Source organism: Lepeophtheirus salmonis, chromosome 4 (genome assembly GCF_016086655.4).
Source record: "Lepeophtheirus salmonis chromosome 4, UVic_Lsal_1.4, whole genome shotgun sequence".
NCBI classification, from domain to species: domain Eukaryota; kingdom Metazoa; phylum Arthropoda; class Copepoda; order Siphonostomatoida; family Caligidae; genus Lepeophtheirus; species Lepeophtheirus salmonis.
Window position 1 is genome coordinate 14,551,411 of NC_052134.2, and position 16,430 is coordinate 14,567,840.

At 32.8% G+C, this 16,430-nt stretch overlaps 1 protein-coding gene and 2 long non-coding RNA genes across 4 annotated transcripts; 1 reads left to right on the forward strand and 2 right to left on the reverse strand.

Moving 5' to 3' along the window:
* Nucleotides 1–1,489: 1,489 nt before the first annotated feature.
* LOC121116854 (uncharacterized) lies at nt 1,490–4,676 on the reverse strand. 2 transcript variants are annotated; one of them, XR_011779668.1, is made up of 4 exons: nt 4,572–4,676; nt 2,653–3,768; nt 2,380–2,598; nt 1,490–2,216 (listed from the first exon to the last, which is right to left on the reverse strand). It is a non-coding gene; the product is annotated as an uncharacterized lncRNA (long non-coding RNA). The 2 variants fall into 2 exon arrangements; XR_005863962.2 differs by lacking the exon at nt 4,572–4,676 and adding an exon at nt 4,014–4,505.
* Nucleotides 4,677–4,961: 285 nt separating this feature from the next.
* LOC139905149 (uncharacterized) lies at nt 4,962–7,652 on the forward strand. The gene is made up of 2 exons (XR_011779669.1): nt 4,962–5,157; nt 5,339–7,652. It is a non-coding gene; the product is annotated as an uncharacterized lncRNA (long non-coding RNA).
* On the reverse strand, nt 5,937–10,761 carry LOC121116855 (sodium/potassium-transporting ATPase subunit alpha). The gene is made up of 2 exons (XM_040711153.2): nt 10,165–10,761; nt 5,937–9,573 (listed from the first exon to the last, which is right to left on the reverse strand). The coding sequence occupies exons 1-2, from the start codon at nt 10,184–10,186 to the stop codon at nt 6,581–6,583; spliced, it is 3,015 nt and encodes a 1,004-aa protein (XP_040567087.1). The 5' UTR covers nt 10,187–10,761; the 3' UTR covers nt 5,937–6,580.
* Between the last annotated feature and the right edge of the window lie 5,669 nt (nt 10,762–16,430).

The window sequence follows — 16,430 nt, forward strand, 5'->3', positions numbered from 1 at the left end:
TATTTCATATTTTGAATGATCTGTTGTGTATAGATGAAAAAAAGCTTTTTGAAATGTTTCAGTCTTCAAAACCGTTTCTGTGACCTATCTATTCATTTGAAACTTCAATTTACTATAAGTTAAGGGAAATGTTTTAATTTTAAAGTAATAATGCTAAATTTAAAAAGTTTCACTAAAGTTCCATCTTCATGTTACAAAAGAATATAATCCTCCATTTCCGTTTTGAGGAAAAAAATGTTGAACATATAACTATTTCCGATACATAAACAATCACAAACACTGTACTGACATCCAAATCGAATCAAATAAGTATTTGTGTAGGTACTGGGATAGGCTGCAAGAAACCCCTTCTATTGTATAACACAGTTAATTGTGATATATTAAACCTTTATTAAAAGAAGGTATATTAAATCATTGGAAGTAAATCGCTCAATATATCAATAAAACAATTTTATAAAATATACATAAATTTCTATAAAATATATATTTAAAAAATATGGTGTATCATTGATTACTACATTACGGCATTCCTTTGCGTCAAACTGCATTTAATCTAAATAGATATTAAGTAATACAAGCTGACTTTAGTTGGGCTCAGTTCAATATTCCTTATATTCTAAAACTTCCATATAGCATAAATAATGATTTAACATCTTTAACTTGTCCTCTAGTTAGCCCAATATTAATTTAAGCGTTCATTTTAGTTAATAAAACCTGCACAACCGGTAGGCCAGGATTTATTTTTGCATATAAAATGAGATTTAATCTGTTAAGGATTCAGTTCTTTTATTGAATCAGTTTTTAAAGATTCAGTCTTTTTGTTAAAACAGTTCAGTTGGTAATTTTGCAGTTGTTCGTGAGAGCAAATTGGAGTGCTCTCAGAGTAGCAAGCTGATGAACTACCGTACGATACACTTATTGATATGCTTCTTCACTTGAATATATTCATAATAACTTAACAAAATTATGAAATTGGATAGAAATATTTGATTGAGGTTGAGTAATATATTATATATATGGGAAACTTGCGGTATAAAAGAACGAATCATTTATGCAACTGAGTACGTTCACTATTAAGAGCCGTTCAAAATATAGAATCGTTCGCAAACGACTAAGCACCAGTCAAGGACTACTAGAAGAAACACACTGCTACAACAACCGAAAGAGGAAAATATGATGTAAATTATTAACTATACCAGCTCAAAGATGAAAAATGAGCAATATTTTATTTATGTTAAAATTCTTAACCTTAACGATTTACTATTAATCCATTACAGGCATTAATTAATTGGGAGATTAAGAAACAATTCAAAGATTTAGTATACCTATTTAGGATACAAAAAAGCGAATCGTGAATGTAAAAAATCTAAAAAGACCCTTGGGACCCAGGTAGGGTCTGGTGAATTAATTAACCTATCACCAATAGCAGTAGAATTTAGATGCAAGAATATGTATGTGATTTGGAGACATAATTGACAAACTTGAAAGGTTAAATTTAACAAATAAGTTGACTTATAATTTCAATAAAAAATATAATACTTATTGTTTATGGTAATTATAAAAAACAATGTGGATGAATTCTAATAGTACACCGTGAACACTCCAATTTTACCATTCCCTCGCACATAGGACCTTTACAACATCTTATTTGAGAGGTAGACCTGATAAGGTGGGGGTCATTTTCGCCTCTCAAGATTTTGACAGCTGCTCCTCTCAAAATTAGATTGGGACCGGGTTTCTGTGTTCCATGTTTTATGAGAGTCTCTTGAACAAGCAGATGGATGAATTCTAAATAAATAATATTTGGGTTTGTTATAGCCTTCATAAGTCGCCAGGCTTGAACAGCAGAAACACTAACGGACTCGCTAAAAATAGACCACCACCATTTCGTGCATCGAATTCTCCCTCGATATAAAGCTGTCATTGCATCCAAGAGAACAACTCCTCCCATTTTTTTAATATATTTCGAAATACCATCAGATTCTCATATTTCTTGTTTACTCTAATCCGTCATCTTGCATTGGAATAAGGAATATCTTTGAAGTTGTTGCTAGCTAAATACACTCCCTTATTATCTTTACACACAACTAAAGCAATATCTGAATATAATTTAGTCCCCATATTTCCCCTCTCAAATTCTTTCTCGATCATTTTTTTGATAGTCAAATGAATTGGCTCCTGTCTGTTTTGTCACATTGTCCCAGTTCCAACAATACCTGTATAAATAACAGAAGACACTAAGACTTATATTGTGAATGAAATACGAACTATTGAATCGATAATACTGTAAATATTTACATCGAGTTTCATCATAATCTGCTTTTAATAAATAATTTCAAAAATATCAAAAAACAACCTATAATTTAAATGAAAATTTACCTTTAGAACTTAGCTCCTTCAAAAGAGGAATAGAAGTAAATAAATTATCAAAGAAAACTTGGCTCCCCGGCGACACTTTCTGTTTATTGATAAGTGCCATCACCACACTGAACCCTAACAACCAATGACTTTTTCAATGTCAGTGCTTCTACCACAATAAAGCTCAACGAACACAATATGACCAGAGCTACAGCTAATTGCCATACCTTGAAACCAAATCTAGAAATAGTAAGAACATCGTTTGAAAATCAAAAGTAATACACATAAACTTACTTTGTTACTTTGCTTGCAACGGATATAATGCTCGTCCCCGTGTGATCCATAATACGGTATCATTATCTCATAATTGCTTAAAGATTGGGACACAGGCGTGTACTTCATACTTTGACTCTTGATATTTGAAAATAGAAGACTGACTTCGAAAAATCTATCATCAGGCTCTACGCTATTGTCCGAAAAATGAATCCCTGACAAGACATTTTTCTAAGTATCACACCTAATGTTTTCAGAAATTATAGAATTGTTGCAGTCAAGAGTATCTTCCCAATACATCCTTTTGTTCGCGGGACCTTGCAGTAACCTGAGAGTAACATGATAGCATAAACAAATAGGATTGAGTCTTTAGTAACATCAACAGCTTTATTAGATCTTCCCTTCTGGTGAACGTACAATCTTCTCTGTCCAACTATTTCCTCGATGTGATTGTCAGGCTTAAATAGTCTTCAGAACTAATACGGCTACTTGCAGTCGATAACCTCTTCAGACTCAACTTCATTGAGAACTGGAGAAAATTGACCAATGTTACTACCAACTCCAATGTTGGTATCGCTCCATACACTAGTATATCCAATATTCCTTTTGTTGGATTTCGAGGCATTCGAGAGTTTAGGAAGACTTACAAAAATACTTGATTTAACATTTTTAGTTGTCTCAGCAGCAGCAAGAACTATTTTATGCAGAGATCCTCTTGCTCTATTTGCCTTTCTCTTCCAGGAGGATGGAGTAAGATCGATGAAAGGGTAATTTTTTCAATATCAGGTTCCTTCATTATCGTTGATTCAATTTCTTTTGTATTAGCAATGGAGGATTTCCTCTTCCTTGTAGATGGAATGGGATTAGGTTCCATCAATTCAAAATCTTTGTCACAGTCATCCTGGCTCGTATTTTATGAATCAACTCACCTCTGAACTCCAATATTTCAGAGATAGCTTAATAAAGTCTCCTGCTGGATTTTCTTCATCGTCACTATCTCAATCACTTACGAAGGCATAATTATTAGATGGAAGATACATAATTACTTAAATCCGTTCCCTCAAGTTTCAGTTTTCATCATCTGAATCAGAATATTCTTCAAGTTTGCCTAAAATTTTGTTAACAGTCAGGGTTTTCCTATAAAAACAAATAACTTCCAATAAATCACTATGCTTACGCTACTGCCAAGAGGTTAATTTTTTAACCATCGAATTTCAAAGTGAAATAAAAATGTAAACAATGAATAAAGGATAATAAAAATTAATCTAGAGCGACAACAAAAACCCCAAAAACATTCCCAATTAAAATTGGGAATGTTTAGACGTTATAGTTGACTTGAAAAATTAATTTTTCAAAAATTGTAATTAAGTGTCACTCTCGACCTGAGACAAACACTTCACTAGTCAAGTGACACCCCAATAAATAGTTTCTTCTTTTCTTTTTTATGTAATATGAGCTAAAGTACTCCGACTGACAGATTAACAAGAATTATTAAAAAAGAATATTGCACGTAGATCGAAATATTCATACTAATATGTAGTGGTTAATTAATTAGCCTATCGTTTGGATTGGGTTAACTATAATTATATAATAGGTAAATTAGATGGTATGACTTGGCGTATATTTTCGAAAACACGCAACCTCTTTAAATATTCAATTTTACCAACTCTCACTGTAAAATTGTAATATGTCCTAGGAGAGAATAGGATTGTAATCTGTACTAGTAAAATTATTGATTCTCCAAGTAGATATCATGATCGTAACACCATCGTGGGACAGATTACGATCAACGATTCTACTGGATTTCAATCTCGACTCTGACAAATATATATGAAAATAAAATATACACACCCTCCCTAAGAGGAGAAGAACATTAAAAAAAAATGACTTGTTCTATCCTAAGGATCTCAGGAGACAATCTTCGACTCTCAGAAACTGACCTCAAATACACTGTAGTCCAAAAACAGTGTCGGAAAAGGGGACTTCTAGCCCTTAAACCCCTTTTTTACACATATAAAGAGGCCCAAATACGCCTTGAACTCACTAAATCCGAATTTAAGTTACACAACACAAGTGTTATGTATTTAATATGTCCTTTCTGGTTTTTATCTTCCTGTATATTCGTCTATGTATTATAAGTACTGAGTTTTATGTATTATAAATAGTGTCGTCTTATGTAAATATATTTAGAGTATAGTTAGAATACACATGATCTAGTGTTACATTATTCCTCCACGTGAATTCTTCTCCTCATGTCTCTTGGTCATCCTGGATCTCTCCTATTATAAATAAGCTTGCGTCTCTCCCTCGTCAAGACGCAACAACAAGAAAGACGTCTACACAAAAAACATAACACACGTTTTTTCGTTATTTTAATATATTATATTGATGATTGGAGTTGATTGATTCGTTGTTCTGTCTTGCTTTTATGCACTTAATAAATTATTTCATACCTTGGAAGAATGAATTTGGAGTTTCATATCGAAACATACATTTTCAACAAGCAAATTAAGCATTTTTTAAATTGTAAGTTTGTATCTATTTTTGCATTTGTATTCCTTGGATACTTAAATAAAAATAGTTTGTTTCTTTTAACATTTAGTTGAGACGTTGAGTAATACTTCATATATACAAATTATAGTCAAGTTATACATTAAATTATTGTTATTAAGACCCATTTTTCTTCATTATTTAAAACTTTTTTTAGTCATAAATAAACTTGATTTTCCCGATTATCAAGAAAATTTAATGTCGATGCAATTAAATATCATTCAATCCTGTAGAATGACCAGTTAAAACTTACTTATCACTAAGTTGTGATGAAGATTGTGTATATCATGGTTATGTTAAAAAAAAACGAAAATCAACATTGTAACCGTGATAATTCTGAGGACTACTCGAAAAAGTAATACTACTTCCGGTGGTCCTTGGATAATTAATGTTTTTGAGGAGATCAGCTGTGACAAAGGAGGAGGGGGAGAAGAAATTAAACAAGGATATTGACAAGAATTATTCCAATGTCGATCCCAATTCTGAGACAAAAAAGTACTTACAATTATAACTCTACAACAAATCCTTATGGTTATGAGCATACACGAATATAATTGAATCTATTAGTATTTAGAAAAGGATGTACAGTCGTCAGGAAATAAATAATAATGACAACTGTTAAGGAAAAAAAAATGCATTCTTTAGATAACCAATTCCAAAAAGAGGAACGGCTAAGAAATTCACGGGATTTACATCACTACTTAAAATAAACAACATTAAATTTTGGTTAACAAATAGAAAGCATCGTCCAGACATCCAAAAAACGAATTTATGTTTATTTATGTTCAGTTATCAGTTTGAAAAATATACAATGAAGATTTTCGAATTCTTGCCACGCCGAGGAGGCCCTGAGAGCTGAAGAAAGAGTATTTTAATATTTTAAAGGCAAGCCCAAAAGAAAGAAAAAATGGAATGTTCACATTAATAATTTCAATACTATCCCTTTATTCATATGGCCGATGAGTATGGAGTAATAAAGTAAATAAGGATATGCAAGTCTAATCAACGTTGAGTGTTAAAGGAATGAGACTGAAAAAATTATTTTTTTTCATATTATGCTTTATATTCATTTATATTTTTTAAGTTTTTGAATATTTTATGAGACATAGGTAAAACTTATATATGTTATTACATACATATGTATATGTAATTATGTTTGAGTATTGAAACCCATAACTATGTATGATATACATCAATAAATATCTTTCCTCACGAAAAGAGCGTCATAGAAGTAACACAGTAAATTAAATAAAAATAGATTACTCAATAACTACGGGTGTTAAAACATAACATCCTCTCATTATTAATTAGAATGCCATTTCATTAAATGGGCTCTTACATCTGTGAAACGAAAGAATGAGGTTTTTAAAATCTGGATGAAATTATAAGAAGAGAAAACTTAGTAGTAAGTTTCTCGTTCGACCCAATTGCCGGGGGGAAGACGTCTAAGGAGTAATTTACGACATTCATCGTAAACAAAGATAAGGATAGAGAAAGGCAAGGCAGGAAACCACCAATGAAGCTTCAGTGGGTACATTCTGAGACCCTTGTCCATTCCTGGAGTGTAGGAAAGGAAGGCAGCGAGCGCTGTTTCAAATAAAAGACCGAAATTCATGAACATGTTCTTCATTCCTTGTTGGAATACGGAAAGACGTCTTGTCTTACAAATGATGAGATCAGCCCATTGTACAACGACAATGGAAACGAAGAAAGCAGTATGACAGGTATATTCAAGAGTCTTCCTGTCATGATAGGTCCATTCTTGACCGAAAGAATCCTGTAGATCGTTAATGGCAGCAGAATCCCACTCTCTTCTCAATCCAAGGAGTTTGTATGGGTAAAATCCGTTCTCAGCCAAAATGACAAAGTACACGAAGAAACCAGCAGAGGCTTGAATCATACCAATTTGACCATATGCCATGGAGATCAAGCGTTCATTCACAAGTTTATCTGTAAATGGATTACGAGGTGGACGTTTCATGATATCAGATTCAGCTTCTTCATATGCCATGGAAATAGCAGGGATCATGTCAGTACCCAAATCAATGCAAAGGATGGTTACAGTACCCAAGGGTAAAGGTACATCAGCTAAGATGAAGAGCAAGAAAGGGGAAATCTCAGGAATATTAGAGGTTAAGGTATAAGCAATTGATTTCTTCAAGTTATCAAAGATCAATCTTCCCTCTTCAACACCAGTAACAATAGATGCAAAGTTATCGTCAAGGAGAATCATGTCAGCAGCTTGTTTTGATACATCGGATCCAGCAATACCCATAGCAACGCCGATATCAGCTTTCTTCAATGCAGGAGAATCATTGACACCATCACCAGTCACTGCAACAATAGCGCCCATTCTCTGACATCCTTCCACAATAATCAGTTTCTGCTGAGGAGAAGTTCTAGCAAATACAATTTCAGTGTGGTACATCAATATATCATCTAACTCCTTTTCTGAAACATCTTTCAATTCTCCACCATGAACAACACAAGCATTTGCTTCACGTGAATTGACTTCTTCAATCTTAATATTTTTTTCTTCAGCAATGTCTTCAACTGTTCTACTACCTTCGGAGATAATACCAACAGATTTAGCAATAGCCTTCGCCGTGATAGGATGATCACCAGTAACCATAATAACCTTAATACCAGCAGAACGGCACTTTGCAACAGCATCAGGTACAGCAGCTCGAGGAGGATCAATCATGGACATAAGCCCAACAAATCTTAATCCGTCAATGGGAAAGTTCCCCTCTTCAGCATCGAAAGGAAATCCTACTGGGTACTTATCCAAAGGCAAAACATAGTCACAGAAACCCAATACACGTTCACCAAGACCTCCCAATTCCAAATACGCATTGTTAAATTTTTCTTTCCATTCTTCATCAAGTGGCATTTCTTTACCATTGATAAAAATAGTGGCACATCTATCTAAAATACGCTCAGGAGCTCCCTTCATAACCAAAACAGTTCTTCCATCAGTGTCATCTTCGGTTTCGTGAATAGATACTTGATATTTGTTGGTAGAGTTAAAGGGAATCTCACAAATTTTCTTATTCCTAGCACGATATTGCATAACATTTCCTTTGGTAAGCTCAGTACATTTCAACAAAGCTGCCTCAGAAGCATCGCCATTGACTTCCCTCTTTAGGACAGGTACACCTTCTTGACCAGTCTTGAATTCAGCACGATTACATAATGCTGCACATCTTTCAAGATATTTCCATCCTGGGGCATTCTTGTTCATAGAAGATCCAGATTGGTCCTCTGATGTATCGGCCTCAATGATTTGGTTGTCAAACCACATGTGAGCAACTGTCATTCGGTTTTGAGTTAAAGTACCAGTTTTGTCAGAGCAAATTGTTGATGTAGATCCAAGGGTTTCTACAGCTTCCAAATTCTTTACCAAACAGTTCTTAGATGCCATTCTCTTGGCAGTTAGAGTCAAACAGACAGTAACAGTAGCCAAAAGACCTTCGGGTACATTAGCCACAATGATACCAATTAAGAAAATGACAGCATCAAGCCAATGGTAACCTAAGATAAAAGCAATAACGAAGAAGGTCAAACCGAGGAAAACAGCAACTCCTGTGATAAGATGAATGAAATGGGCAATTTCCTTTGCAATAGGAGTATCACCACTTTCCAATCCTGAGGCTAAACCAGCAATTCTACCCATAACCGTATTATCACCAATATTGACGACAATTCCCCTAGAAGTACCTTCAACAGCATTTGTAGAGAAAAAGGCAAGATTTTTTGTTTCAAGAGGATTCTCATGAGTATATTCAGCGGATCTAGATTGAGGTTCCGATTCACCAGTCAAAGAAGAGTTATCTACCTTGAAACCTCTAGCTTCAACTATTCTCATATCCGCCGGTAGCCTGTCACCAAATTTGACTTCAATAACGTCACCCAAAGTGAGTTCTTCGGCCTTGATTTCAAGTTTTTGTCCATCTCTGACACAAAGAGCGTACTGGGGCACCAAATTTTTGAATGATTCCATGATTTTTGAGGATTTTGATTCTTGATAGTAGGAGAAAACACCAGTGACAACAACTACAACAGTCAGTACAATACCCAAGTACAAGTTATCATCTGGAGGTTCTTCATAAGCGCTAGCTTGAATAGAGTAGGCAATGAAGCAGAGAATAGCTCCAAGCCACAGAAGAAGAGCAAACCCTCCAAATAAGTTTTGACAAAACTTAATCCATTCAGGGGTTGTTGGAGGTGGGGTAAGTGCATTGGGACCGTATTTTTTTCGGTTCTCCTCAGCTCTGCTTTGCGTTAAACCATTAGCCAAATCTGTCCCATTTCTCTTGCAGAGTTCATCCAATGAGACTTTGTGTACATCGAGTTCCAATTCTTGTTTCAGGTTATCCAAATTTCCTGTATCTATAAATTAAATAGTGAATAGAATTAAATTTATTTTTGAGATCGATTATTTATTAAATCATCATTATCCAAATATGCATTATTCATTTGAGGATTTAATCTCCTTTTTAATTTATCAAGATATGTGTCTCAAATCGGAGAAAATGATCTCAACCTAAGTTTGAACGTCGCATAAATCAATTCAATATAATTATTAATTATATATCCTATTGCTCAGTATAATTTAAATTAGATTTTCTATTTGAAGGAATAAAAAAATACTCCCTAGAAACATGAAAGAAAAAAAGCGGACGGAGCAAGCTTAAATATATACACATGCACACATGTTGTCCGCATGTTAAAATATATAAATATAGAATAATATAATATAACTGAACAAGAAAATAGAATTTTTAATAATTATTCATATGGGTGCGACGCTAACTTTTTTTTCCAAAATGGCGTCAATATCATAATCTAATCTTCAAAAAAATCGTGTTCTCTGATAATATGATTTTGTACACCCATATTTTTTAAGGGCCGAATACGGTTATTGGAAACAGCGAAGGGGTAAATAATGAATATCTTTTATATACAAAGTCAGAAGAGTACCTTTTTTCTTCCCGAATCCCATGTTGCAAGGTTCCAAGTCCCCTAGATGTAGAATCTATACGGAGGTGGAGATCCAACTGAAGTGAGGAGATTAAAACGACGCGTTTACTTTGGGACAAAATGGAAAATTACTGAAACTGCTTTTGGAGAATGTAAATAGAGGGATAGGAGGAAGGAAGCTCGCCCGGTTAGTAATAAAATCCTTGAAAAAAAAATAGGAGACCAACGCAGAATAAAATATACACAGGTTCCTTTAAAAATATATGTACATTGTACATGTTGTGAATACAAGCTTTAATACGCTACATAGGCTGAAGAAGCCACTCTCTGAATACGTGTATATGTGTTGTGAACACAGGTCAATAATAAAAGTTTCTTGCTTTATTTAACGATAAGGATCAAGCAGCCCTGAGTTGCACACAACTAGGCGATAGACGATACTAGTCTACATAGCATATACTAATATTATATCAATTTATTATACGGACAAGCGTATTTATCATTTGTTCGACTCCAATCTATACATAGAAGGCAGAGTGAAATTCATGCCCTGTTTTTCCCCCCTTCATATAAAATGTGATTCTCACTGTACTAATGAAATGATAGAAGTTATGATTGAGGAAAATTACTTGTTTGAATTGAGGTCAATAATAGGATGAATAGAGAGAGAGCATAATTATATGATATATATGATCTGGTCCGTCAACACAAAAACATGCTTTAATGAGTTTTCTCAAAATTGAGTATGGATTATATTTGTATTCTTTCACGAAATAATTGTCTTATTTCATTCAACAAAGTATTATGATGAATCCTTCAAAAGCGCCCCAAATTGCATTTACAGTAGCACAAAATTATCAAAATAATGAAAGAATTAGAGGTCAAATGGGGCCAAATCTAGTCTCCAGGGGCTTCCGCAGGATTATATTTTGGGGGAGGGGGAAGGGCTATAGTCCCTCCATCCTCCCTTGTAGACGCCTCTGGTCTCATACATTAAATGAGGTGTTTAAAAGTTAACATTTCCCAGAAAGGCTTAGAATGTAATTATGAAACATTAATAGCCTGAATGTTTATATGATATCAAAATAATAAATTAGGCATATTTTCTCCTTTTCTTGATTTTTGTTCAGAATTGTTTATATGCTTACTCACTACACATGTTATGAATGAGCAAACACTATAGGAACAAGTTTTTGTATAAGTATATCCAGGCTAAAAATAACATTTAAATACCTTAGTGTGTACAACTTGTTTTTAAATAGAGATATCTCCTTTATAAAGGTACAAAAACCAGTCTTGATAAATAAAAAAAGCCCTCATATAATATAAAAGTGCTTCAGGCAATAATTGAAGTCGTTTTAAAAAGAGCGTAATTTTCTCTTACATACAATGTGAGAGTTGTTGATGATTATGATGATTTATTCAATTAAGAATTCGTTGCTATGCAACCCTGACTTGAGTATATTGAAGACTGAACTGGCTACTTCCTGTCTTTGTCCTGAAAAACAAAAACAACAAAATATAATGAGGCATCAAACCAGAATGAAGGATGTAAATTCGTAACCAATAGTGGCAATAGTAATTGCAAATTCATCCAATATGCAATTATTTATGGCTATAGCCATGTATCAGGTCAGCAAGATCTTGCATCTTCTTGGACTTTTTAAAAACTCAAAATATGCTCACAGATAGAGATGCCATTTTTGTAAGGGAAAAAAGAGGGGGGAAGAATCTGCGAGTGAGACATATGGTACAGATGAACTAAGACCCTTGTTAATACCAGCCGTCTTATATATGACTATGGGGGGATGACTGACTAATATAAAGAGTAGAACCTTCCACATTTAAAACAACATCAGTGCAATCAAGGTTAATAAAAATAAGGTTAGCCCATCATGTAATCGGGCTTGATAGAATTTTCAATTTGATGTATCGTACCGACTGCTGGGGAAGATAAGCAGATTTTAACAAAACACGCAAGTACTCATAGAGTATGACGTCACTATTGCTGGAATGTTCAATTTAATGTATCGAACCGATTGTTCAGCAAGAAAAACAGATTTTGAGAAAACACGCAACCACTCATCTTCTATCACGTCAATAACATCAGTCATACAGGCGTTATGTTATAAACTTGTATTTCCCCCCCCCATACCCCCCCCTTAACCTTGAGTGCAAGAAATAAATAATAATTATACTTAATTTCATATATATACATAAATGCATTTATATTATTATGTATTTTTAAATTAATTGACATCAAAGACAGGCGAGAATTCTTCATCTAGAGGGAGAAGTGAATAACACGACGATCTAAGAAATAATGAACAAAAAAGAAGTAAGTCAGACGCAAGAAACATATAAATTTTTTTCTAATTTTTAAAGGTCGTTTTTTCATTACAAACATGTCAATTCTACTCACAGGACTGCTTATTAGAATTTCACTTTGTGGTAGGGGGGTTGGCTTTTTGATAAAACTTGAAAAATTTGACATAACCTTTTCCTTTAAAGACATATTTTGAGAATATAATTTTATTTTCTGGCAAAAAAAAAAGCATTGTCTTTTTTACAAATTTGACAACAAGCTTTTATTGAGGTGTGTGGGGGGAGGAATTTTAAAATATGTTTATGATAGGTGATTTTTAAATTGTTATATCTATAGTTCGTAGTGATACGTGTCTGAGTTATCATTTTTTATGACATTCTCTAAGGCGGAGTTTTAGACTCATCTTAGTTTAGGCAATATTTCAATCTATATTTTGATCCATCTCAGTGTATTCCAAATTCGCCAATTAACCAATATATAGAGATGGATTTTTATAAGATGGTGAAGATAAGGTGTGAGCGATAGCTATAGTATTACTGAATTGAGACCCTTGTTAATATCATTTGCCAGTTTTATGATTTTGTAGGGAGAAAAGTAATACTATATAAATAAAGCAAAGTTTTTTTCTCGTCTGTCTTAAAGTCACCGAGTGCACTGTATAAAATGCTATTTGATGTAAATCATATAAATATTTTTAATATAAGAAATAATAATGTAATATTGCAGACGTGTGAGAATAACAAGAGAACTGTTTTTGCTATTTTTTTTGTTATTGGTCTCTTATGTAGATTATAATTCATGTGCGTATATGTTAAGATTTAAATATACTGTAAGCGATGTTATGTTATAATGAATTATGTTTGTTTTTATTAGTGAACGCTCTTTAGACTTAACATTCATCATTCATCCCAACACATTATTATTTTTTTTTAAAACTCTTATTGTTATTATTTTCTAGTGATGTAAATGGTGAATTTTTTTGCCAGCCTGTTTTTTTTTTTTTTTTTTTTCTTTAAATTCCAAGAATGAATTTTCTTTTCCTTTTCAGTTGTCATTATTATTTAATTCCAGAGTAGTTAACTTCTTTTCCTAAATAGATTAAATTATATTCAAAATCTGATTGAACATTCTTGTGTTCTCATAAAAGACTTGTTAATTTGTTATTTGTAATTGTAAGTCCTTTTTTGGACTCAGAGTAGAATTGGGGTTCAACATCAGAGTATGACATTTTTTTGTCTATTTCCAACTCCTCTCCTCCCTTGCCACAATTGTTTGTTGTAAAGCTTTAAACCAAGTAGCGAAACAAGGATCCATGAGATCAGAAGATGAAAAATGTATTTGTCAAAATTTACTTTTTTTGTCCGCTAGAGGTACTAGTTTGATATTATTTCTACCTTCAAGAGAATTAAAAGTGTAGCTAATAGCTAGAAACTAGAATATATTTGTGTATTAATGAATATATAGCTAGAGTTGAGTTATTGGTGGCTAAATTATATGCAATAATAAGATTATTGTATCGGAGTCTTCCGAGAATGATCTGCTTTGAGAACTCTGCAACTTGTCCTTCAAGGAAACTTTTTGACATTGAGTCATTTTATAATTTGGAGAGAGGCAAAGTTCTTGCAACTTTGCTAGTCAACTCATTGCCGTAAGGATTGTATGGTTTTGGTGCTCACTATCGCGTGAGACCGACTGAAATATTCCTGTCTCTTGTTTTTTTATGAGTTTCATCCCAAAATTCACGAGGAAACAGAGCCCTTCACAATGATATTGTTTATATTCTATTCGGGCCAAATAACTGACGGTTTATTTCTCTGAAGAGACTCTGGGTTTTATTAAGAAGGAAGTTATGTTTCAAACTTCAAGGTTCCATTTTTAGATCTTTCATGCAAGAATTTGTTTAGTTCTCTTCGGAGGTGGAAAAATTAATGAAAATTCCCAAAGTTAAATCAGAAGTTGGGACAGTTCAATACTGGCCTGTAAAGAGAATACTTGTTTTTTCAGTCTAAAAAGAGGGCAAATGGTGGCCCGGACTACAGCAGACAGAGATTGATGGGACCTCCGAGAGGAAGGAGGAGGCTACAGAAGAGGCTGTTATTTAATTCGGAATTTATTAAGTTTTTCGAGTTTATCTCAGGTGAAGGTTACATATTCCATTATAAATTAAAAGAAATAAAGTGTATAAACTAGAGTTGAAATTGTGTTCCTTCTTTCCAACGTATTTGGACTTTGGAGTAAAGTTTTTATTAGCTGTTTAGTTTTATATTCATTAGTGGGCAGATGCTCACTTAACACATGTATCACCATCGGAGAGAATTGTCTCATGAAGAATCTGCCTACTATCGATACGATGTATAATGATATTAAAAAAAAAAAAAAAATAAAAATTGAAATAGTATTTTGACAATTTTAATATATTTCTGAAGTGGTTTGCTATGAATGCTGTGTTCCTTTAGTTTTTAATAAATTGGATATCGCCAGCCTATAAGCCATTATTGCCGCTAAAGGCAGGTACATTAATTATTAAAAGAGCTCAGCCACAGATCTATTTATAGTATTAATTTTGTTGAAATTGTATTGTTATATAATAAATTATATCTTGTTGAAGTTTAAAATTCAATTTGTTCAGATTTTAATGGGCCACTTGGTATATGGTGAGTTAGTTGCTTTAAATCAGAAAGAGTTAACTAAATCAAACAGCTGAAGAGAAAATACATATTATTTCTGTTTATTGTGCTGAAAAATGCAATAAGAGTTTAATTTATCCAAGTTCAGAACACTGTTAGAGGACAATAATAGTAAAAAAGTCGACAGCTAACAAATAAATAAATCAATTGTAAGAACAGAGAGATCAACAGTTGATAAAATGATACATTGACAATTTTGAAGATTTGAGTATTCCATTATAAAATGATTATGTCCCAATTAGATATCATTGCAGTTTTAAGTATTATTGGATTTTTTTTTAAATAAAAGGGATGTTAGGTATTTGCATCAGAACTCCAAAAGCCTTGATGACGAAAAATAATTATCAAATATGCATTGACTAATGTAAATATACTCTAAAAATTATAAATGCAGTAATTTAATTAATTGTCAACTCCTAATTGCATTCATCTTTGAATGAACGCACTAATATAAATTATGCATACGTTGTGTACAAGTTGCGATTTCTGTACATGTTGTAACTTGTACAAGTTACAATTTATGCGTCTTATTACGCATAATTTAATTACAACAATTTGTAATTTTAATTTTTAAAAGTGCAAAATTACACTATAAAAGGAACGTTACACAGTTGTATATCTTCATTACAAGTTGGGGTGGGGGATGCAAGAGACATCAGCAAGACTTTTAGTTTTAGGCTCCACCGATCCGTTTGGATTGACCATATATCACAGTTTTTATGAAATAATTTTATTCTAATATCAAGCCTCCCACATGCTTTTTTTTATTCGCCTTTCTTTTATGTGTACAGAGTAATTACGTAAATAAATGTACATAAATAAACATTATAGTTTAAATTTATTACTTCATATAACAGCTTTCAAAAATTTTTATCAAATAGACCAGATAAAAAATAAAAACATAAAGTAGCTTATTTAACGTAAACAGTGTATTCTTGTAGGAAAAGTTATTTTTCATTGGTTTAAAATTCAAAAACTATTTAAGACCCTTTTCTCGCTAAATAACGTTAAGTGAAGAGTAATCAAGAAAAAAGAAGCACATGAATGATAATTATAAAAAAAAATCATCATTTATAAAACACGTCCATAATTGTTACTATATAAAAAATAATTAAAACCAAAATAAACTAAGTAATCAAGAGTCCGGGTTAGAAATTCTAAAATTTCTGAGGATTGAGTTTATAAGCTCCTTATGTTGGAGTGATACCGATGGATAGAATTTCACTTTTTTTCCGCCAGGATCCAGGACGTGC